Consider the following 24,343-nt stretch of genomic DNA (forward strand, 5'->3'; position numbering starts at 1 on the left):
ATGCAGAACAGGAGGAGAGGTCAGACTTACCTGGAGAAGTAAAGGTACACACCTCCCACCAACAGCCCCATTGCTACCAGTGGCAGGAAGATGGCAGCTGCAATGTGGGCAGCATCCAGGGCACTGGAAGTAGCAGGTGCCTTGGCAACTGAAAATACAGAGGCTGGGATTGGAGCAAAGATCCTGTCACCTGAAACCCACTTCCCCTCACCTATGCCCAAGGCCAGCCCGATACCAATTTCCTGTAGCTGGCTGGGGTTAGAGAAGGAACTTTTTGCCCTGGTAGGCCCAGACCTCTTTCTCTGCCTTCCATCTGCCATGAGAACCCATGGCTTGGAAGTTGTGAGAGCCAGGTACAGGGAGAGCACTTCCCTAGCTCTCAAGGGCAAGAACTCACCATCCAGGCTACGGCTGCTGTAGAACCCATCCAGAGAGGCTGGAACAAGAGGGGAGGGCCAAGGACAGTGGGTGAGCCCAGTGGGCCAAACCACTAATTCAAGGAAAAGAGGTAGTGGGCTGATCATGGGAAGGGTCTGTCCAAGGAGAACCTACTCCAGAATTTATCTTGATGATGCCAGGTCAGAGACTGGGAAAACTGAAGGTAACATGAAGGGGGCATGGAGGTGGTTCTGGTTCTCAACACTGGACATCTTTGCTAGAGCAGTCCACCAGGGTTTGGGGGGTAACAGGGCACTCACCAGCCCTACAGATGGGTGGCGGGTCACTCCAGTGTGAGGGGTGCCCAGGCACACACTTAATACTGGCCTGGCCTTTCAGCACATAGCCAGGGGCACATGAGAAGTGGACAGTGGCCCCTGCTGGGTGTAGCCGCTTCTCAGGACTGCGAGCACCATTCTTGGGGGCACTGAGGCCATAGCATGGCTTGAGCTGTTCCACTGTAAAGGAGGCAGAGCCCAGTGAGGATTCCAGGTCCCTGGGCCAGCATCTTTTATCCTCCCTGCCTATCCATCTGGTACTTACAAAGACATTTGGGAGCCCGGTCACTCCACTTGGGGCTGCCAGCCTGGCGGTCATGGCAGGTGAGAATGGCACTGCCCGTCAGCACAAAACCCTGGTCACAAATATACTGCACGGTTGCTCCCACAGGAAACCTGGGGCTGGATATGAGGCGTCGGCTGTGCTCTACGTCCCCAGGGTCATGACAGGAAGTCACTAAAGGTGGGGAATGATGAGCAGAAGTAAGTCAAGGAGGACTGAGCAAGGGCCAGACCACCATGGTTTTGTTCCAAGCTAGCTAACAGCTTCACATTATATGGCTCATCCCCCTAATAAAGTGTTTCTACCATTTTCCTGGTGTGTCCCCTCCCATTTATTAGGGTTAACAAACCCATTTGTCCCTTTCCCATTTATTAGGGTCAACATTGATTTGCTATCAACTAGGAACAAAATACTTGGAGTACTTGGTTGATAATGTTATGAAAACATATCATCTCCATTTCATGGCTGAGGAAACAGACTAAAAGAGGTAAAAGAATTTCAAGGATACCACTAACACATTGAGGACAGCTCACTGGATTCTCTCAGAACCCAGGAATGAGGCTCAGAGGTTGTGTTGGGCTGGGGAACATGGGAAATGGATACTTACCCCTCTGGCATGAAGGCAGATCCTCACTCCAGCTTAGGTCCCACTGGCACATGAGGACACTGGATCCCACCACCTGGTACCCAGGGTAACACTGGTAAGTGACTACAGTGCCGTGTACCAGCTCAGGCTGCGATGGGTTCTTCCAGCCATTGGGGATCTCAGGCAGCTCTGGACATGTGTCATTGCGGGGCACCTCTGTGGGCACAGAGGTGGCAAGATGCAATCTGGGCTAATTGTAAAGTGACTGTGATAACCCTTTCACCCTGAGGGCACCCTGCCAGGTTGTCCTAGGCTCAGACTGGCCTAGATGGGCTCAGAGATTCATTCCTCCCTAGTCAAGGACCTCTCCTTGTCCCAACATCTCTCTGTCTCCTAGATTCCAGGGTTAGCATCTGGGCTTTGGCTTTACTTTCAAAAGCACCTTGGCAAGTTCCTTAGGCCTGAGGGATGAGACCAGGTAGGGTGAGGGAAGTGATCACTTCTACTAAAGAGTGTCAGATAGAAACCAAAATGTTTCCTTAGTTCCCTATTTTCATTAGGAAGCTCTGCGGCTGCTTCTCCAAATCTCATGCTGCAACACAAGGCTCCTTTTCTCTGGTGATACCTGGAGCTTTTCCAGATTTTCCTTGTCAGAAGGAGCACTCCAGCTCCTCACTGCCCTGGCCTCTTTGACTTGCCATGGATTGGGGTCTGCATTCTGAGTGAGGCAGGGACAAGCTCACCAAAGAAGTGGATGACAAATCCTTGCTGGTAACTCAGCACTGAAGTCCCGGGGTCTGACTGGAACTGGATGGTGACATCAGCCATGGAGGTAAAAAGCTTGAAGTGGCCACGTGGCCCTGAGTACTGGCCCAGGACCCGGGCTGTCAGGTCATCCCCATCATAGAAGGTAAGTACATCACCAGGACCTATGCGCAGCCTGTGGAGGAGGACCATCAGGGCAGGGCAGGGCAGGCCCCAGGATGGGCTGCATAAGAGATGTGACCAGATCTCAAGAGTTGGCTTGGCCTGACCCAATAGTCACTCACACTCGGATGTCCAGCATGATGCGCTTGTCCTCTTCCACATGAACACCCCAGATGCAGTCCTGCCCTCGGCCATAGGGCTCTGGCCAGTTGGGGGAGAGTACTACACCGGCTGAATCTGTGATCTCCCCACTGCACACGGCTGGAAGGCAGGAGAGGCCTGGGAGGATGTCTCCTCTGTGTTCCCTCCAGTTCCATATCCTGGGGCTGCCACCTGCTTACAGGAGTACCCATCTATTGCTGGGAACCCCCACCTCTTCCTCAGGGTGAAGGCTGAATCACAAATGTCACAAGGCCCCTGTGACCCCAGGCTCTGCAGCTGACTTGCTGGTGCCCATCCCACTTACTGCCCCAGGAAGCTTACCCACTGGTATCTACTAACCTCGGCAGGCTGGCTCTGTCTCATTCCACTGTGGGTCATGGGGGTCAACACACTCAATGATGATAGAGCCCTGCTCCAGGGTGTAGCCAGGGTCGCAGCTGAACTCCACAGTGGTACCCACAGGGTATGAGGGTGCGCTGCTGCTGAAGTTGCCGTATTTGACAAAGGGCTCATAGCAGTGGCCCTGCTGGAAGGCTGTAAACCACAGGGCCCAGCCTGGCTCAGCCGCGACTGGGATAAATACAGAGAGCAGGCATCCTCCTGCTTCCCCCTCTCCAGGGCCTTTCTCTTCCTGAGTACAAACATATGTCAAAGGCTTGGAGCTGAAGGTGGGGGAAAATAGCCCCGGGCATCCATCCCTATTATGCTCAAGAGACCATCTTAATCACTATTGTATTCCCACTGGCTAGTTTTATGCTTACTACAAAAGGCCTCAATAAATTTTTTTTTTATTAAAAAAAATTAATGAATTAATGAATATAAGCATGCATGGGTCTAGAGTATTCCTTAACAATTCCTCCTCAAGCATTGGGGTCTTTTTTTGCTTTGAAAACCTGGAGAATTCATTCTCTTGGACCAGAGGGCCTGGATCTAGACAAGGTTCTCCTGCAAAGATGGGGTCCTGGTCCTGGGTGAAGGGTCAGGGAACAGAGGCCAACTTGGAAGGACTGATGGAATGGAGGCACAGAGGAGGAAGGGGTAGGAGAAAGACCGTAGCACTCTGCTCCCCATCAGGCTCTGGAAGGCTCACCTTCATAGCGCAAGGCCATGCCAGCAGCTGCCCCGCTGCTATCTGTACTGAGTTCCACAAAGAAGTGTCTGCCAGAGCTGAGCAGGCCCTCAATGGGCAGGTATTCCACCTCGTAGGAATCATACACAGGCGGGGCCTCCACATTGTCCCCATTGCGAATGATAAGCCTGGGCCAGGAGAATGGTAGCTTTGTGGCTGGCTGCTGACCCAGGTGGGTATGGCCCCAGGTTTGGGGAGCACCCCTGCAGCAGGATATTACCACGTCAGGCACTCCCATCCCATCAGGGTAGCCCCTCACCTGTCATCATCTTCTGCCAGAGCGACCTTCTCAAAGTGCAGGTGCAGCCTCTGACTCTCAGGAGCCTCAAGTAGCCAGTGGCAGGTGAGGTTGTTGCTGTAGTTGCCGGGATAGCCCGGAGAGACAATGCGGCCAGTTGTGGCATTCCGGATCACTCCACCACAGGCAGCTGTGAGACAGAAATGCACTTAGGCTGGGTCCCTCACTGTATCCTAGGCAATCCTTCCTCCCATTCCAGCCTTGTGCCCTCTGTGTGGGGCAGCAGGGACTTTTGTTGCCTTGCCAACTTTGCTGTCATGGTCCTGAAGGTCAATCTTTTAGCCCTATGATCCTGTAGCTCAAAGCAGCCTGGACCCCAGCACTGTACCTCCTAACTGTTCACATACCTGAGATTTCATGTGCAGCTTTTTTGACTATAAATAGGCTTGTCACTGCCTAGTCCCATGGCCTAGGATCAGCTACTTTCCTTCTCTGATGACCCTCCCTCCCAGGAGGCCTTCCCTTACTCTTCCCAGGCATATTTTATTAAAGTCTTTCCTCTAGATTCCAACCTCCTTGGGTATTTCTATCTTTGCCTCATGCTACTTTCTTTCTTTCTTTCTTTTTTTTTTTTGGTACTGGGGATCGAACTCTGGACCTTGCACTTTCGAGGCAGGCACTGGAACCACTGAGCTAAATCCCTGGCCCATGCTACTTTCTAAAACCATTTATTTGGCTTGCCTGGCATATGTGAAGCCCTGGGTCTGATTCCCAGCCCTGCAAAACAAACAAATAGGGCTGGGGATTTAGCTCAGTGGTTTTGCTGCCTGCTGCGCAAGTGCAAGGACCAGAGTTTGATCCCTGGTACCAAAAAACAAAACAAAACAAAAAAACCCCAAACAAATAAATAAATACTGTTATTTATTTGAGCCTGTCCCTTAAATAGGATCCTCTTGGGCAAGGACCAGGTATTTGCAAGCCAGATACAGAGTTGGTGTTCAGTGTTGGATGAGTAAAATGAGTGGATGAATTTTAAAAGGGGGGAAGGGCTAAGTCAGGGATGACAAATACCAGATGTTCAAGCCATCTACCCCAAAGCCTTGTGTTCTTAGGAGACACTGCTAGCCACAGATGGCCTCTGACACTTTCTGAAATAGCTCTCCAGGCATCACTATACTGTCATTCCTGAGCTGAGCTCTTAGGGCCTTGCCAGATTGACCCTTCTGGCCTGGGACTGTCCTCTCTTCCCAAGAAGTGACTGAGCTGCTTGCCTGGACCTAGCAGTGAGGATTACTGTATTACTTGGCCACAAGCTCCTGCCTGTTAAGTGGGGCAGAGAAGGGGCCTGAGGCAGGAGGGAGCTGGTTCCAGGCAGTGCTTTCCTCTCCTGGAAAGCTCTGACCCCTCCCACTTTCAGGACCAGGCTACTATGACCAATTCCTAGTACCACTGCCTCCAAATACTCCAGATGGCAGAATATTGTAACCTATTAATGCTCCTGGGGGCTACGGTAAGTCTCAGCTTCTCTGCAGAGGGCAGAACCACTTTTTTTGCTTGGTGTCAGCATGAAACTGCCCTTCAAATTTGGCCATACCCCATCCTTGGTTTAAAATTGCTCAGTGACTCCCTATTGCCCCCAGGGTGCAGTCCAAGCTCAAAGTGGCCCTTTATGAATCCAACTCTCAGCTCAATTTCAGTCTTCTCACCCTGTATACCATCTTCAGACACACCTTGCTATATCCTCACTATAGTGAGGATAAGATATATATATATATAGTGAGTACATGATATATCATGTACTTTGTGCCTATATATCCTCATGTATGCTGTTCCGAGAATCCACTCCACTTCCCCAAACATTTCTGTGAGCCTTCTTTGCCTCCTTCCTCAGGTTTGAACCACTCTCCCTGGCCTAGATTCCCACCACACCCTCAGGTTACCCTCAGTCAGCATTGTCTGCACTGAGCTGCCCACCCTCTTCCCACTGGACAGCTCCTGAAGGCAGAGAACATCTGTCTTATTCATTTCTGATTATAACTGGAACCAGGAAGAACATATAGGATGAAATAAGGTTCAAACCCCAAGCTACTCCCCTACAAAAGCCCAAGTTGCCTGTCATACCACAGACCAAACATTCTATCTTCCTTTCCCCAGCAACTCCTCTTCTGCTGGTAATCTCAGACCTCCTCATCACCCAGGACTGGAACCTGGGGACCCCCCCCCCATCCCCTTATCAGTGTCTCTGGAACTTCTTCCCTTTTCTCCATGCTCAAAGTCATTGTCTAAATTCAAACCCTCTGGCCTGGCTGGCCTCCCAGCCTGGCTACCACTCCCCTGGCTCTCCTGAAGGGTAGTTCTGAGTTCCTCCCCCTTTCTCTCAAAAACCAGCTCCCCACTTAGTATCTTGGCCTCACAGTTAGGCCCTCCTACTGCCCTCTAAACACCTCTCCTCCCTGCCTTTAAGTCACATCCCTTTATCAAAATATCAAACTTCATGCCTCGAAAGCACAAGGTCCTGAGTTCAATCCCTGGTACAAAAAAAAAAAAAAAGTCAAACTTCATTGCCACCTCTCCTAGGAAGTGTCCTTACTACCCAGCTAAGAATGATTGCTTCCTTCCCTCCATGGTCACTTTATGTCTCTTCATTGGTACCTTTTAATCCCTGCTGTGGAAACTGGTGACTTACATGCCCCCCCTCTTCCTGAACTGTGAGGTCTTTGAAGGCAGATTTCTTGCCTAAGTCAGCTTTGTATGCTTGTGGTACCTTCATATAGTAGTGCTCAATAAGTTCAGGTTGGATGAATGCCACACTATATGTGACCATATGCATATTCTGATTATTTATTTTTGGTACTGGGGATCGAACTCAGGTCCTTGCGCTTGCGCAGCAGGTGTTGAAACCACTGAGCTAAATCCCCGGCCCCATATTCTGATTCTTTGTGGAGACCAAATACAAGTGCCAGATAGCAATGGAGAGCAGGGATGAGCCCCCACCTAGCTCCTCTGCTCAGCATTGAGCCCTCTCCCCTGCGGTCACTCACCGATACAGACAGGCTCCTGGGAATCCCAGAAGGGCTGGGTGGCATTGAGACAAGTAAGGAGCCTGGCACCCTTAAGCTGGTAGCCAGTGGCACAGTGGAAGCGGGCACTGCCTCCTGGGTGGAGGCTGGTGACAGTCACATCTCCATAGGCTGGTTGTCGGGGAAAGTGGCAGCTCAGGAGGTAGGCTATAAAGAGAAAATGAGTGATATTGTGTGTGTGTGTGTGTGTGTGTGTGCGTGTGTGTGTGTGTGTGAAACCCTGTGCCAATTTGCCTCAGCCTGCCTGGAGGCATCACTTGGCATTAGGAGTTCCAGAAAATACCCCCAAATCTGTTCCCTAGAAAGAACTAACAATATTTCCAGCAGGTTGAGCTGGTTAGTGGAACAAGTTCACAGCAAAAAAGTTGGGAGGCTTAGGATCTGGCTCAAGCTTTGTGACACTTAAGGCAGGTTGTTTAACCTTTTTGTGTCTTGTTTCTTCATTTTTAAATGAGGTTCAAAATGCTAGCCGACACACAGGATTAACCTGAAACTAAATTCAATAGTATTTTATTCAGCTTGGTTTCCCTGGCACACAGCTGAAAATGTATCTTCAAGAAGTATTTATGGAATGACTAGTAGATGTGAAAGCATTTGGAATAGTGAAAAGCCTATACTGATGTGAAGTGTGATATTTTTCTGTAGGAGACAAATATGAATTGCAACACAAAAGACTGAAGTCAGACAGCAAACGCTTCCTCAGTATTCATTGAGAAATGTTAAAAAGCTTGATGGCAGCGGTGCAGGATTTCTTTTAAAGACGGGATGGGGGCGAGGGTGCTGAGGCAAAGCCAGCCTTCATGGAAGTTGGGGATGAGACCAGTTGCCCTGGGAAACCTGGTAGCGTGTGCGAGTGTCATACCAAGCATGACCACATGGTGACAGCAAATCCTACAAAACAACCTGGCAAATCCCAACTCGGACCAAAGCTAAACTAGGTTGCTAAAAATTAGCCTGAAAGGTGGGGAAGGAAAGGGTCAAGGAGAGAAGCTGAGAGGAGGCTTGAGCTATCTCTCTGTTCTTTGGTGTGAATAGAAAAAGGGTCTGCCTCTGAGACCAAGATCTTGAAGCTTGAGTTTTGTGGCCCAGTTTCGTGACTTACCTCTCTCCTTTTTTTTTTTTTTTTTTTTTTTTTTTTGTGGTACTGGGATGGAGCCCAGGGCTTTCACACTGAACTACATCCCCAACCCTTTTTTAAAATTTTGAGACAGGGTCTCACTAAATTCCTAAATTTCCCAGGCTGGGCTGGAACTTGGGACCCTCTTGCCTCAGCCTCTCAGGGTACTGGGATTGTAGGCACACCCCACCTGTCCTGTTCTTACTTAGTATGTCTGTGAAAGCAGGATGGTTCCTACTTTTCTGTCTCTTGAGAGAATGGCCAATAAGAGGCCAGTTTTGATTGGCAGGTAGTACAGGACAATGCTTAGGAGGTAGGCTTTGGGGTCAGACTGCCTGGATTTGAAGATGGGCTCCCCGGCTTGGGGAAGTTACCTCCCTTCTCTGGGCCTCTGTTTACATCCATTTACAGTATTGCATTCAGTGCTGTGAAGGTTATGTTAGAAGACATACCTGTAGGGCCGGGGATCTAGCTCAGTGGTTCCGCCGCCTGCCTTGCAAGCGGAAGGACCCAAGTTCAATCCCTGGTACCAAAAAAAAAAAAAAAAAAAAAAAAAGAAGACATACCTGCAGTGCCTGGCACAAATGTCTAACACCCAGCCTATTGATACTGTTTGTAATGTTGAGTAATAATTGCACCTCATGCCTGCAGCACTTTCCAGCTCCTAAAGTGCTTTCACATTCTTCTTACTTGATACAATATGCTTAGGAGAAAGGAAGGCTAGATAAGGATTTTTAACCCACTTTCAGATAAGGAAAACTGAGGTTCAGGGAGCCTCTGTGCCTTCATCACACTGTAAGTAAGTGGTGGGGTGGGACTTGAGCTTCCTGCTCTAGCAGGCACCTGTTTTCTATCTCCCAACTCCTGCTTCTCCAGTTAAAGTAGAAATCTGGAATCAGGGGTTAAAGAAGGCTGAGAGTGGTAGACAAGGCTGCCCTGGGAGTTTGTTCAGGCACTCACAGTGACCTGGAGAGATTCCATGCCAGGGTGGGATGGGGTGCTATGCCCCAAGTAGAGGGAGTCAAGGGGAAAATGATAGAGAGGCATAGACCATGAGCCAGATATGTCAGGCTCAGCACCTATATTTACACCTTCTTGAGTTCAATCCCAGCTTGGAAAGTGAAGTCCCTACTTCATAAACGGAGCCAGGATGAGGCAGGAGCAGAAGGCTGGGGGCAGAAGATAAAGTCCCCCAGACTCCATAATGGGTAAAGTGCCTCTTCCTGGGATGAGCTTCCTCCTATTGCCATGACAACTGTTCCCGGGGATCCTGAACCACTGCAATCTGTCGAGTTATTTTCTTACTGGCGTCTGTTTTTGGAGCCAAGTCCAGTGCCAGGAATGCTCAGGATGGAGGAGGGGTGTGCCTTTCAGGTCCCTCTGCTTCCCTACCCTGTGGGGGCTGGAGGAGGGGAGTTGGAATTTGGTTCTGCCCTAAGGCCCTTGTTGGGGTCCATCCTAGTGACCTTAAACATCAGCTTGGACTGCTTCCACATGGAGCATGGGCACTAGGCCCTTCACCCCCTCTTCTGGCACCCTCTTTCCTCAGCCCACGAGACGCTTGTGTGAGCACATGCTTCTCCTGTTCCCATCTCTGGGATCAGGGCTAATTGCAGCCTATAATTAGGGGAATTACACTCATTAAGGAAAGAGCTGATCATTGACAAAAACTGGGCCGAGGAGGAGGGAGGGCTTCTGGGAGCCAAGCAGGAGCAGGACTGGGCCAGTGCTCCCAGCCCATCCATGGGGTCTGTTCCCTCTTGCAGGGACTCCAGCTCGCTGCCATTCAGCCACCTTTGTCTGGCCTGACAGAGAGGGGGTCCAGAGTTTTGTACAAAGGAATTTGCAGCAAGAGAAAAGGTTACTGTGGCATGAAATTATGCTGGCTGCCAGAGAGGATTGATGAGCCATTAGGGAGGTCAGTGGGGCTGCCTAGATGCTCACCCCTGTCTCAGCTGGCCCCTTGCCTCTGCTGAGCCCCTGTCCACCACTAGGCTCCCTGCTGCCATGCCGGAACTTCTTCCCCAGTTTGGGTGGAGAAGCCAGCCTGGGCAAGGAGCACTCCTTAGGTGGGGTTCAGAGCATACCAGTTTGAGTGCTGCCTGCCATTGTTTCCCCCTGCAGGGCTGTAGAAGTGGTCCCTGACAATGCAAGACAATCCTGTGATTGCTCACATCAATTATTTCCGTTTTCAATTCTGAACTGGTTAAAGTGGGCAAAAGATCAAGCTGACAGTGTGCCCAGGGAGGCGGATGGGCAGGGAGGATACCAATGGGGGAGCAGCAGAGTCCCACTTTCCTCCCATCCCCATTCTGCAAGCCATGTTAACTCTATAGTTTCTTTTTTTCTTTTTGGGTTTTTTTTTTTTTTTGTACAGGGGATTGAACTTGTGTCCTTGTGCTTGTGAGGCAGGCGGCGGAACCACTGAGCTAAATCCTCGGCCCCATTTTTTTGGTTTTTTTGAGACTAGGTCTTGCTATGTAGTTTAGGCTGGTCTTGAACTCACTATATATCCCAGGCTGGCCTTGAACTTATAGCAGCCCCCCTGCTTCAGCCTCCTAAGTGCTGGGATTATAGGTGTGTGCCCCATGCCCAGCTAATACTAGTTTCTTTAATGAAGCATGTGTTAAGCACTTGACACACACCATTTTATTTAATCCTAACCATGATTTTGTGGCAGATGCTTTGGTCTCATTTTCCAACAGGAAAAGGAGAATCAGAGAGGTCAAATGACCTATTCAGGGTCAACACAGGATCTGTTAGGAGATTCAAACACAGATCTTCCCATCTCCTGCATCTGTGATTTGCCTACTTCATCATGCCATGGCCCTCTTTCCACAGGTGTTCTGAGCTGACTAGTGCATGGACCAGGTCCTGGGTGGGTGAGGAAGGCCGGCAGCTAAACACCTCCAGATGGTCACTGTCAAGCCCCTTTGGGTTTGGCCCCCTTGCCTTTGGAGAGAGGCTTCTACTGTTATTGCCTGTTTAAGTGACTCCTCCTGAGATTCTGAACTCCCTGAGGGCAAAGATCTTGATGGGAACATCATGGTATTGACAAGGTCCTGCATAAGTGTGGTAGACACCAGTTGTATAGAGAAGTACTGAATCGGGCCGGGGATTTAGCTCAGTGGTTCTGGCACCTGCCTCACAAACGCAAGGACCTGAGTTCAATCCCCGGTACCAAAAAAAAAAAAAGAAAAGTACTGAATGAATGTATGACAGTGAGCACAGTTTAGGGGGGCGGAAACCTAATCCAGAGTCAAGAGTAGCCTTGCAGGATGGTGGGTGGAGATGGGAAGGTCCTGGAAGTGTCCAATGAGTGATACTCCGCTCCACGTGCATAGATATTCACTGGGCACCTCTGCGGCACTACCTGACCCTCCCTGTCCCCTGCCCTAGCCCACAGGTTATAATACCAGAGATCTCCCAGGAGAGCAGCCAATCAGGGCTGGTTCCTCTTTCAACTGGCCAGGCCTTACCTTGGTAGTGGAAATGGAAGGTTCCAGGCCCAGCAGGTGGCGGGAGGCTCTGGAACCTCAGGGCTGCTTGGTGCGTGGGGCTTCGGATGACTTGGCCCCGGAGAAGGAAAGACTGGTTGGCCAGGGGCAATGGGTCAGGGCCCCCAAGGCCCTCCACAGCTACTGTCTCTCCCTCCCCGAGGCTGATGTTCTGGACCTGTAGGTGGATTGGTGAAAACAAAGCAGAGCATTCAGGCTTCCTGCTGTCTGAGCCCTGCTGCCCTCTGGCTTCTACAGGCCCCATATGCCCAATCCTCAGTGCTCCTTAGGTATCAGAGTCCCCAGATCCTGAGATAGGCATCTCCTGCAGGAGGAGCTATTCCTACATTCTCAATAATGCAAGATGGAACCTGAAGCTCAGAAGTATTGAGTAAACTACTCAAGGTCACCCTGAGAACTGAGATTTGTAAGCACATCTCTTCGTCTCCCAAGCATTTCAAATACACTAGCTGTATCCTGTTGTCCTCTCATCCCTGTCCCCCCTGCAGTTCAATTTTCTCATCTATAAAGTAATGATGGGGTAGATGTGTTAGGCTAGTGTCTGAGGGTCTGACTAGCAATGTGAGGTCCTAAGCATCAGACCTATGTATCCAGTTTCCCCTGGACATTCTTGAGGGGTTTTTTTGGTACTGGGGATTGAGCTCGGGTCCTTGCGCCTGCACAGCAGGTGGCCAAACCACTGAGCTAAATCCCTGGCTCCCCTGGACATTCTTGTTGGATGCCTCACAGTCTCTTCACACCCAGTTTGCCTCATGCTGAGCTACTCTCTTCTCCCAGCCAGCAGCTCCCCTGGCTCTCATCTCAGGCAACGATCTCCTAACCAGCAGGGCACCGAAGACAGAAACTGGCATCTTGCCTCTTCCCTCATAGTGCACATCCAAGCAGCCATTCAATCTTTCAAGCAGACCTCAAGTCACCTACATTACTGTAGCAGCCTCCTGGTCAGCTTCCCTGCTAGAGGGCTTAACCCACTCCTCCCTCCCCATCAATATTTTCTGAACTACAGCCAGTTAAGAGTCCCAAACCTGTTTCTCATCACGGTGCTTCCATGTTTAGATCCCCTAGTATTCCTCTGTTGAGTCCATAAAGCCTGTAGTACTAGTCCAAATTCCTTGCCTGGGCCTCCAGGCCATGCCTGCCTAGCTCCTGCTGGCAACTCAGCTGGGCTTTATACCAGTCCCTCCACGAGTTAGCCATTAGTTCTATTTCCTCTCTTCTCTGTGTTTCTTGATTCAGTTCTTTCTTCTGGATGTTACAGGTCCCTCAGCCTAAAAACCCTGCTTTCAGGCCCTCAAAGGATCCTTCTGGGCACCATGTCTCCATTCCATCAAACAAGCACTGGACAATGACAGACATTGCCCAGAGAGGAACTGACATTGTAACTTGGTAGGAGCATTAGATTGGGAACTAGAGACCTGGGAGCTCATCCTAACCATGTGTTTCAGGACAAGTATGCTAATTATTTGAGCTTCTGTTTTCTGGTTTGATAAAATGGCCTCATGTAGATCTTTGCTACTCTAAATCTGTAGAACACTTACTTGGCATGCATGAGGCCCTGTGTTGGATCCTCAGTACTACAGTAGAAGAAAGAAAAAAAGAAAAAGAAAGAAAGAAAAGAAATGCAGAATCTCAGATCATATTCCACATCTACTAAGTCATATTTAAGATTTTTTTTTTCTCTTTTTGGTACCAGGGATCGAACTCAGGACCTTGTGCTTATGAGGCAGGCGCTGGAACCACTGAGCTAAATCCCCGGCCCTACTCAAGATTTTGATAAGATACCCAGGCAGTTCCAAAGCTCTGTTCTCTTGGTCTAGGGTCCCTACCATATTGCTCTGAGGCAAGGGTTTTAAGTGTTAACAATTTAGGCATCCAGTGAGTCATGAAATCCTTCCCACTCTTTTAGTTGTTCCAAGTGGCTCTTCCTCCTTATCCTTTTGTTGCTTTCTCAGCTCTGATCACCTCTTATCCATTGTTCCTCACCTGCAAGACTTTCTATCCATGCCCCACTCCTCCCCTCTTCAATTCATCTCCTGGCCTGGTTGCCTCAGATCAGATCATGCCTCTCTCTTATCTTTCTCCACCCCGCTGGTGGCTTCAGGTTGTCCAGAGGACAAGGTCCCAACTTTCCAGCTCACAGTTGGCTCCAGTGGCTTTGCCAGCCTTCTTACTTCCCCTCTGAACATTTGTACAGATAAGCTTCCCTTTTCCTCCTCCTGGTGAAACTGGACATCCTTTCAGATCTCAGGATCACCATCCTCTTCTGCTCAGGCCAGGCCAGGCCAGTCAGTCCTTCCCCGTCAGGCTCTCGCATCCATTCTCTACTTATCTATTAAAACCTGGGTTAGGGCCGGGGATTTAGCTCAGTGGTTTCGCCGCCTCCTATGCAAGCGCAAAGACCTGAGTTCAATCCCCGGTACAAAAAACAACAACAAAAAAAAACCTGGGTGGCATTTTGAGTCACAGCACCCTCTTTACTGGCCGGTCTCAGTAAAGATGTCTGAAGACAGTGAATATGTGGGCTGATAGAGGCATATTCCTCATCAGGTCCCTGCAAGCTGAGAACAGGATGCTGAACCCAGCCAGAGCCAAGGAGATCAATCTTGCCAGGGCCTCTCTTGGGAACAGATTTCAGATCGGGCAGCTTGGCAGGGAGAGGTCCCCACCCCTGTTTGGAAGGAAAGACTTGGTAGGTCCTGGGGGCTGAAGAGAAATCTTAAGGGAGGGTGCTAGGGGCAGAAGCACCTCCTCTCTGGGAGAAGCTCCCGGCCCAGGCACATTTGGGTGGAGGCTGGCTGACCATCTGCTGGGGATATTCCTCAGGGAATCCCTGCAGCAGGCGGAGGCTGGATGAGGTCCCTTCAAACGTGGAGATTCTGTGATTCTAGAAATGGGAAAACAAGACTCACACGTGGAATCTGTAATTATCGAGAGATGCCAGGCAGCATATAATTCTGCCTTAAGTGGCATTGAATGCATGCAGCAGAAATCCCAAGGGAAGGAGGGGGGCTTGGAAGCTCAGGGAGTACATGGCCCAGGTGGGTCTCAGAGGCCTTGCAAAGGGGAGAGCTAGGAGGAGGAGGAAGGGAGGATATTCATTGCAGGGAGATTACCTCTAGAGCAAAGGCGGAGAAGTAGAAATTAAGTTAGTATTTTCTTTCTAGTTTCTCCAGCCAGTTTGACCTGTAGCTTTCTACTCCTGATTTTACTGCTTTATTGTGATCAGAGGGCAGCAGCAGCAATAAAGGTTCACAGAGCACCTAAAATATGTCAATCTTTTCTATGAGGTAGGTGGTAAAATCCTCATAAATAAACAGAAGCACTGAAAGGCTAAGGAACTTGCAGAATGTCTTACAGCTATTAAGAAGTAGTTTTGCTGCTCTATTAAGAACCAGTTTCAAAGTGGTATTACTTGCAGAAATAGATTTCTAGATGTCTTTATTCTCAGTCTCCAGGCCCTTATGTTTAGTAGGTAGGCAGGTGTTGGCCTTGTTTGATTTGGCTTTTTCAGGATGTTGGAATTTGGGTTCCCACCAGCCATCCTCTCCCCTAGCAGCTTGTTAACTGGGAGTTGAGACCTCTGGCTCCTTCTGGTCTGGGGGAGGAATGGGACCCTTAAGGTGGCCTGGCTTCCAGCCCAGACTGGTAGAAAGGTTTGGGATGAAGGTGAGAAATGGAGTTAGCTCCCTGTTCTCAGCTGGAGGCTGCCTGTGCTGCTCTAGTCCCGTGGGTTTCAAGCACCCACTTGTGGGCCTGCTGCAGTGGCTGGAATGTAATTTGTCATTTGTTTGAGGGCCAAGCTGACAGGGGCCAGACAGGGCTCTGGGTGTTGGACAAGTAGGAAGATGAAGACTTGATGCAATTTGCAGGCATCTGAAGAACCTGGGAGACAGATTGAAACGTCAGCTCTGTTCATGAGGGCTGTCTTCCCCTAGCCCTTCCAGTGACAGGAGGGGCCCTGGGGGCCAGGCAGGAGGAGGCAGGAGCAGAGAGAGAGAGAGAGAGAGAGAGAGAGAGAGAGAGAGAGAGAGAGAGCTAGGGACAGTTCCCATAGGACCCTCTGCTGTCCCACACCGCCTTGCTGCCAGCACACCAGGGGTGCAGTTCAAGGAGAAGACACAGTTGCTTTGAGGGGACTGGCCTCTTCTGGAAGGGAAGAGGGGAGGATTCTGGTTGTCTCCTGCCAGTCTCCAGGTCATCAGCCTTGCCTTACAGGTCAGTCCCATGGAAGCTGCCAGTCAGCCCCCCAGCACATGTTCCAATGATGTGACCAGCAGGCAGGATGGTGCACCCATTCGAATTAGTACAACCCTGCACACAGGAACTCAAGGGTGTCTGTGTCATACCCACCCAGCACCTGACTGCCACCCCCAGATGCTGGCCACAGCTCTGCTTGGCTCCATCACCACCCCCATGTTTATACTCTGGCAGAGGCCCAGGCTTGGCAGCTGCCAGGAAACAGGGCCAAGGACCCGAGGTGCCACTGTGCAGTGGAGCTTACCAAGAGCTCCCTGAGCCAGAGATGGGAGGGGCCACAAACAGTATTTGGCTTAATCTCCTTTCATAGAAAGGGAAACTGAGGCTCAGAGAAGGCCAGGGCTTACCTCAGTCCCTGAGAGGCTGATGTAGAGCCAGGACCGGAGCCAAGTCTTACATGGCAAGCCTGTGCCCTTATGAACAGGCACTTATTCATAACACCTTGCAGGTAAGGTCTGTTTAGGGGTGAAAGAGGGGCCTGAATCCATGGGCCCAGACCTTCTAGCATCTATCACCACTTCAGATGGGCCTTTCTAAAGCCCAAATAGGAAGTTGTCCAGAAATCCAGCCCCAACCCACTCTTGGTGCTCATATCAGGCTATGAGGCCTGGTCCTGATCTGGTTTAGAAAGGCAGGGGTGTTCTGGCTATCAAACTGGCAGCTGGCCTGCCCCAAGAGAGCTGTGCCAAAGGGGCCACCTGGGCATGAGGGCAGGGACTGTGGGCAGCTGTGCCCCAGCTCCAGGTGGTGCAAAAACAGCCAAGCCAAGATGGAGGCTGGCAGTGGGAAGACTCTTGGAATGCCAAGTGCAATGAGAGGCAGGCACTGGGCCCAGAAAGGCCTGGAGCCCTCATGGGAAGCCTGGCTGCCTGGAGAGGGGATGGGACCCATGTGGGCCATGGGGCTCACGTTCAACTATCCTGAAGGGTTTTCTCTGGACCTTTCAAGAAAGACTCTAGCCCAATCCCCAATCCCCAGTGAAGCAATTTTGCCTCCTTGAACCATGGAGGGCCTGATCTGGCCTTCTCCCTGCTGCTGGCTTGGAACCTCAGCCTGAGAGGGTACCAATAAGTGCAGCACCATGAAGGGAGGTGTGAGGCAGGGAAGGAAGCATGTTCTGGGGGGCAGAGGTCCAAGGTAGGGATAGCTGGGCTTTTAGGGATTCTGATAGCCCTAAGGCTGTTCCTCAGTAAAATAAATTGAGAAGCACCCCCCCCCCCCAATCTTTAGGCAGTGGCTGCAGTCACACAACAGAGGCTTAGCCTTGCATTTGGCTGACCTGCTCAAGAGTGTGGACAGATCTCTTTTCTCTGATTCTATCCCCTACCTGCTCCCGTGATTCTATTTGGGGAACTCAGGGAGGGCAGCTGGAGTTTACCCATGATAAAGAGAAGCCATGGCTAGCCCTTCTCCCCAAGACTGAAGAGTTGGAGGCAGCACTCTAGGCCTTTCAGCTCACCTATCCAGCCCCCAGTATAGCCTGGCTCAGCTATCAGCCTGGGCAGGAGGACACTGCTTCAGGGCCAAGTCTCTGGCAAGAGTGTCAACCTAACCTGTTACTCTTGTCCTCTACTCTTATTCAAAAAATTCACCTTTCCAAATCAGCCAGGCGGACTCCAAGGGCCAGGCCAGCCACCCTGCTCCTCCACAGCCCAGTCTTGGCAGCTGGTTTCTTAGCCTACAGTCCTCAGAGCCCATGTCCTCACTTCCAGAAATCCTTGACTCTCAGGCTGGTGGGATGCCATGCACCCTAATTCCCAAAGCCCCTGTGGTCCCATCCCCACTAGCTTCGAGCATCCTGTGGTCATGAAGATCTGTGTTTCCAGTGCCCAGTACAGAGCTTGGCACATAAGTGCTTAGTTTATATTTGTGAAACAAGTCCATGCATCAAAAACTTATATAATAGGAAAAGGTCCAAGGGTTTGGGGGTGGCGGGAGGGGAAGGGGAAAGGGAAGAAGGGAAAGGAAAAATCATGAGAAAGAAAAAAAAAAAAAGGAATCAAAGTCTGTGTAAATAGGGAAGGGTGGAGGGGGTGAAGGGCGCACAGGTAATGGGAGAAAAAATAAGAACTAAGATACATCATGTACAGGTACGAGCACCCAATGATAAGTGTAAATGTATTGTATACCTAAAATGTACCAATAAATATATAAATTTAAAAAAAAAAACCAAAAACTTATGTAATAATGAGCTGAGTGACCTTAGGCAATTCTCTTTCCTTGCCTGGGCCTCAGTTTTTCCCACTATTTAGTAGGTCTGCAGTGTCAGTTCTTCTTCAGGTTCCAAGTGGCTGGTGTAGTGTGGTCAGGAGGACCTAGTTGGGTGGAGGTTGCCAGAATTGCCCCTGGAAGAACCTTAAATCCTGCTCAGTCCTTCCTGTTATATCTCTTGCTCCTCCTAAGTCAGGTGCTGACCCAACTTTGACAACTCCATGTCCCCCATGGCTTCAGGCCTATCTCAGGCCACTGGAGACTAGAGTCTCCAAGGACTCTGCCCCCATGATGCCAAGGTGGAAGGTGGGGCCAGCCTGTGCCTTGTTTCCTGACGGCAATCCAGGCCTGTGACAAGTGTTCACCTCAACGTTGCCTGGTAACAGCTTTTGCATTCTGATGAAAAAACAAATGTAGCAGCACAAAACAGCAGACCTAGGGCTCTGTAAAGGGTTGGAGAACCAGAGTGGGGCATGAGTTGGGCCAGGGCAGGGGTGGGCAGAGCCAACATGGCATCTTGTAGAATTATCTGATACCCCTTTGGTGGGCAGTATCAGGACTGGCCCCAGCAGGGCCCAGTGGGCTTCACTGAGAGTGGTATACTTGGTGGGCAGGTGAGCCAGCCCAGGGCTGCAGGGGAGCACCCAGCCTGGCATCTGCCCCCTCCTACCCCCTTCCCTACACCTGCAGCTGGCACCTTCCACCCTGTGAGCCACAGCCGTGCCACCTCTCATTAGGTGATGATTTTACATTAATTACCTTAATTAAGCGGCACTGAGTGCTAATGGCTTGAGAGGGAGGTGGCTGTTTCTAATTGCCCTTCCAGTCAGCCCAGAGTAAGGGGCCCAGGGCTTTCAGAGTGGCAGCAAACAGTTGGAAAAAGAAGGGAGGAGCCCAGCAAGGGTAGGAGAGGCCCCCTCCCCGGCCCTGGCTCACACCTGGGCCTGACTTTCCCAGGGGTGGATGGCTGGAGGCACTGTCCCAGGTCATGCCACTGGGTTCAGGCCCAGATCCAGGACCTACAGGGCATTGTGATGGATGGGAAGTGGGTTGGGAGGTGGTCTGTGAGCAGTGCTGCCCTGCTTCTCAGACGCCTGCTCTGCTCCTCCCTGCAGCTCCTCAGACCCAGTGCAAAGTCCTTCAGCTGGGCAGAACACTCCCTTCTCCACCTATATCAGTCTCCAGTCTCCAGGTCAAATGTCTACTTTGCCTTTCTTCCTCCATACCAATCTTGGGCCCTGTTCTGCAAGGCTCCCCTCAAGGAGCTCACAATCTGACTGAGGAGGTAGACAGAGCCACAGAAGGCTGCGATGAAGGCCAAGATAGAGGGTGATGCCCCAGGCTTTAGGGATCAGGAGAGAATGACCAGAGAGAGTGATTGAGGATTGAGCCAGGATTGAGTCCTAAAGGAGGGGGTGTTAAGATGACTCTTCCATGCAAAGGGACCAGCATATGTGATGGAGACTTGGGGGGAAAGAAAATTTGGCCCATTCAGTCAGCTGTAAGCTGGTCAGTGCAAAGGGGATGTTATGGTTCAAATATTAAGTGTCTCCCAAAGACTCATCTTTTGATGATCCCTAATGTAGCAATGTTCAGAGATGGGGTCTAGAGAAGTGACTGGATCATAAGCACTCTGACTTTATCAGTGGACTCATTATTGATGGATTCATAATTTAATGATATTGTTGGGAAGTCATAGGAACAGGAGGTGGGGGCTAGCTGAAAGGGAGGGCATGATCTCGGGAACTATATCTGGTCCCTAGCCATTTTCTCTCTGGCTCTTTCCCTCTCTCTGCTTCCTGAATGACATGAGATGAGCAGCTTTCCTCTGCCATGCCCTTCTGCCTTCATGTTTCTGCCTTACCACAGGCCTAAAAGTAATAGAGCCAGTTAACCATGAACTAAAACCTCTGAGATCATGAGCCAAAATAAATCTTTCCTCCTTTAAGTTGTTTTCCTCAGGTATTTGGTTACAGGGACAAAAGGCTGACTAACATAGGGGGAGTAGACAACAAGGGAAGAAATAGCAAGAGGTGGGCCCAGAGGAATGGCCGTGACTCAGAACTCCTGGGGAATGGTGGGGGGAGGGCAGGAGTGATTTCATCTGAGAAAAGTGACCCCCATGTGGGTGAAGAGGGACAGTAGGGAGCACATGTGGGTGGGAGACCGATGAGGTGGCCACTGTATCTCTGGGGAAGGATGATTGGGGGCTGGCTCACATGGTGGTTGTGGGAATAGGGGGAGAGAAGCAGGCAAATGGGAGAGTTGTGGAGTGTCACAGTGACAGACCCTGGGGATGAGTTGATGGGACTCTGAGAAGAGGGAGAAGGAAAGGCCAAGGTGACTCCATGCTACCCAGCTCCAGGGATGCCATGCTCATCTCAATGTGGTAGCTGTATTCCACAGCTGACCTGGAAAGAGTAGAATGACAAGCAGGCTGGGGGAAACAGAAATATTTGGATTAGTGAAGGTTGAGAAGCCTGTGTGAACTTTAGGCTCAGGCCTGGGGCTTACAAGAGAGAGCCTTACTCCTGAGGGTGGGATGAGATGATCCAAGAGGCTGGGGGTAGATCTGGCTCACCTAGAAGATAGTCATCTCTCTGACTGTGGTCAGCACAGAGCTTGGCCCACAAGAGATGCTCAGGGAGGACTTGCTGAAGGAATAGATGAGTGAATAATGGAGGAATGGTGCTCCATGGCTCTCTCCAGTCCAACTAGGTAGCCCTGTGTTTTCTCTACTCAGCCACATAGAGTCAGACACAGTGTTCATACTGGGGACTCAGGTGATTTACCCAACCTTCTGCTTAGCCAAAGTGACAACCTCCTCCTCAGGCTCTCCTGAGCTCCCAGTCAGTCCCATGGGGGCAGAGGGTGGGCACAGCTTCCCCTCCTACAGCTCTCTCAGAGCATTGCTGGGCAGGAGCAGTAGCCTTCCTGACTCTCCAGTGCACAGGGCAGAATCCAAGCATGTTTTAGGCCGATCTCCCAGCCTTGGGCCTAGGTGCCGCCCACTCAGCTGATGCCCTTAGACATCTCCTCTTCTATAGCAGGTGCCTTTCTGGGAAAAGATGACACACCAGCCCCAGCTTTGCCCTTGCCCAATCCAAGTCACTCACCTTGATCTCCACACCATAGCCAGGGTAAACAGAGATGTAGTAGAAACAGTCCAGGCCGACATCAGAGGGTGAGCTGTAGGCTTGAGGGGAGTCCAGAAAGCCCTCTGGGCCAGAGAAATTCCAACTACAAGGGCCTGGAAGGCAGGAGGAAACACAAAGCTAAGCCCAGCTCTGGTGAAGTGAGGCCAGCTAAGGTTGAACTGTGTGTGTATATGCATGTGTATACACGTGGTGAAGCCCACCTCTGGGGAGTCCCCTGTTTATTTCCCTGTTGAAAGAAGGGGCATCTTTTAATGAGCACCTACCATGTGCAGTCTTGTCTCAGTTCTCAGAGTGACTCAGTAAAATGGGCTCTCTTTCCACCATTTTACAGTTAAGGCTCAGAGAGGTTAAATAAAGTTTGTAGGGTTGTGTTATATTTGGAAGAATCAGGATTTAAAACAGGTCTATCTAGTTCCAAACCACTTGCCTCCCACAGGCTTTTCTTGGTGCCAAAAGGAGGGTGGGAAATAAAGGGAAATTAAGATATATTGTGTACAGGTACAAATTCCCTATAATGAATGTGATCACTACGTATATCTAAAATATGTGAATACACTTAAATAATAAAAAAAGGGGAGGGTGGGTTGGCACAGTGCCAGAGACAGAGGCATGTAGGGACCCCGCAGGTAACTGACCTGGTGGCTGAACTGTGGTGATAGTGGTGGTAATGATGGTGATGGTGGTTGTGGTCTCCTCGTCATCTCCGGAAGCTGTGGAGGTGGTGATGGTGCTCTCAGTCCCAAGCCCTGTGGTCTGGGACATGGCCTCTGGAGCCCATGGCCTGCCCATATCTCCAGGGCCCTCTTGGGTTGGAGTCCAGGCTCTGCTGGGGGGTGTAGTACTAGGTCGGTCCCCTGGGTATAGGGTAGGCACTGCAAGGCTGGGCCCTGGAGGTAGAGGGGCTGTGATACGAAGCACAGGGAGCTCTGACTCTAGGCTCCAAGGTCCCTCCCTGGGCTGGGGCTGTGTGGGTGCTACAGCTATGGCAGGTGTGGGGCTGGTAAAGACGGGGCGGCTGTCCTGGTTGGCCAGGCGGGTGAGGGGGCTTGGGGTGAAGGGTGTAGGCTGAAAGGGCAGTGCAGGTCTCAGCTCCTCCTCGCCCGTCTCCAGCCCCTCTTGAAGGAATTCCTCCAGCAGTGGATGATGGTTGAGCAGCTTCAGGGTGGGGGCTGTTGTGATGAAGTGGACACCTCTCTCTGGCTGCTCAGGTGTGGGGGCCGCTGTCAGCTCCCCATCTCTTTCCTTGATTCCTGTGGCTTGTCTTTCCCCCATGGTTGGGGGCTCTGAGGAGAGTCCTGAAATAATAATGGAGAATCAGATGTTCTCCTGCTATACTATAGTGAACAGCATCCCACCCAGCTAAGGCAGTAGATCTATGTTTTGACAGACAGCCTTGTAGAGTGAGCTCATTGTTGAGAATCATGGAGCTATAAAATTTTAGAGTTGGAATTGAGATGATATCACATACTTCAAGGATGGCACATGAGCTATCTTTTCTCCTCCAGCACCAGAGACAGACATTATTAATCGATCATTGCACTGCTTCCTGCTGTTCTCAGATTCAGTCTTAGAACCTTCATTCAACACAGCACTCCAGGCAGCCATGACATGACAAATATTTGCTATCTTCAATGCAGCCCAAGGCTTTATTTTACTAATGAGGAGATAGGCCAAAAAAGGAAGTTGCTTGCTCAAAGTCACATGACGAGCTGAAGACCTGAAATAACGACCTTAATAAGACTGGTATCTGCCAGGTGCAGTAGTACATGCCTGTAATTCCAGCACTATAGGAGGCTGAGGTTGGAAGACCACAAATTAGAGTCCAGCCTGAGCAATTTAGTGACTTAGCAAGACCCTGTCTCAACATAAAAAAAAAAAAAAAGCTGGGGATTTAGCTCAGTGGTGCTGCCACCTGCCTCAAAAGCATAAGGTCCTGAGTTCGATCCCAGGTACCAAAAAAATAAAAAAAATAAAAAACTAACAATAAAAACATGTATTAGAACACAATTTAAAAAAAAAGAGCTAGGATATAGCTGCTATACTCCACAACAATGATTTTTCTGCCTTATATTATAGACAGAATTCAAATATAATTCCTGTTCTCAGTGGAATTGCTAGTCATTAGTCTTAGGAACTATTTCACATATTTAAACTTTATCTTTTTTTTTTTAATGGCATTGCAGATCAAATTCAGGGTGCTCACCCCAACTTATACCCCAACCCTCCCCTTACTTTTAAAAATTTATCTTTTATTTAGAGACAGTGTTTTGCTATGTAGTCCAGGCTTTGTCTGAACTCACTATGTAGCCCAGGTTGGTCTCAAACTCGAGATCCTCCAGTCTCAGTCTCCTGAGTGCTGGGATTACAGGCATGTGCCATTACACCCAGTTTCCTTCTAGATTTCTAAAGAGCAAAGATGGACTTTCCTACCAGCATTCAGTAATTCCAACCTAGTACCTGTAATCTAGTCACTCTGGGAGACTGAGGCAAGAGGATCACAAATTAGAGCCCAGCTCGGCAACTTAACAAAACCCTCTCCCCCACCCCCCAGAAAAATTTCAAAAGAACTAGGGTTATAGCTCAGTAGGAAGGGCCTGGGTTCAATCCCCAGTACCTCAACAACAACAATGACAAAACAAAATACATTAATTAAATTAAAACTCATTACTAGGCAAATGCCACCACATCCAGCTGAGATTTTATTTTAGATTTCCTCATAGATGCATAACTTCTTTGTTAGGATCTCATGAAATCCCATTTCTTTTTTTCTTTTTTGGTGTGGGGAGTTTGCACTTGCCAGGTGGTGCAGTGCCACTGAGCTAAATCCCTGCCCCTCCCCCTCTTTCTTGAGGCAAGGTTTTGCTGTGTAGTCCACGCTGGCCTTGATCTCCCTATGTAGCTCAGGCTGGCCTTGAACTTCTGGTGGTCCTCCTGCCTCAGCCTCCTGAGTGCTAGGATCAC

The 24,343-nt window shown here is 50.1% G+C and overlaps 1 protein-coding gene across 9 annotated transcripts in view; it reads right to left on the minus strand.

Moving 5' to 3' along the window:
- Positions 1 to 24,343, minus strand: part of Sez6 (seizure related 6 homolog) — a 46,724-nt gene that overhangs the window by 2,002 nt on the left and 20,379 nt on the right. For 3 of the 9 annotated variants that reach the window (XM_087191546.1, XM_004857042.4, XM_004857041.4), the window contains exons 2-15: positions 22,018 to 22,677; positions 21,341 to 21,474; positions 11,718 to 11,913; positions 7,083 to 7,268; positions 4,063 to 4,231; positions 3,765 to 3,931; positions 3,014 to 3,208; positions 2,635 to 2,773; positions 2,329 to 2,525; positions 1,607 to 1,801; positions 982 to 1,173; positions 699 to 896; positions 398 to 436; positions 31 to 148 (exon numbers count right to left, since the gene is read on the minus strand). In XM_087191546.1, coding sequence (XP_087047672.1) covers positions 31 to 148; positions 398 to 436; positions 699 to 896; positions 982 to 1,173; positions 1,607 to 1,801; positions 2,329 to 2,525; positions 2,635 to 2,773; positions 3,014 to 3,208; positions 3,765 to 3,931; positions 4,063 to 4,231; positions 7,083 to 7,268; positions 11,718 to 11,913; positions 21,341 to 21,474; positions 22,018 to 22,677 — 2,785 coding nt within the window. Of the gene's footprint in view, positions 1 to 30; positions 149 to 397; positions 437 to 698; positions 897 to 981; positions 1,174 to 1,606; positions 1,802 to 2,328; positions 2,526 to 2,634; positions 2,846 to 3,013; positions 3,209 to 3,764; positions 3,932 to 4,062; positions 4,232 to 7,082; positions 7,269 to 11,717; positions 11,914 to 21,340; positions 21,475 to 22,017; positions 22,678 to 24,343 lie in introns of all 9 variants that reach the window. The other 6 variants (XM_021238224.2, XM_021238223.2, XM_013076810.3 and 3 more) reach the window with 3 other exon arrangements.

This window comes from Heterocephalus glaber, unplaced genomic scaffold (genome assembly GCF_053883595.1).
Source record: "Heterocephalus glaber isolate CG9 unplaced genomic scaffold, H.glaber_assembly_v1.0 deba00001564, whole genome shotgun sequence".
Classification (NCBI taxonomy): domain Eukaryota; kingdom Metazoa; phylum Chordata; class Mammalia; order Rodentia; family Bathyergidae; genus Heterocephalus; species Heterocephalus glaber.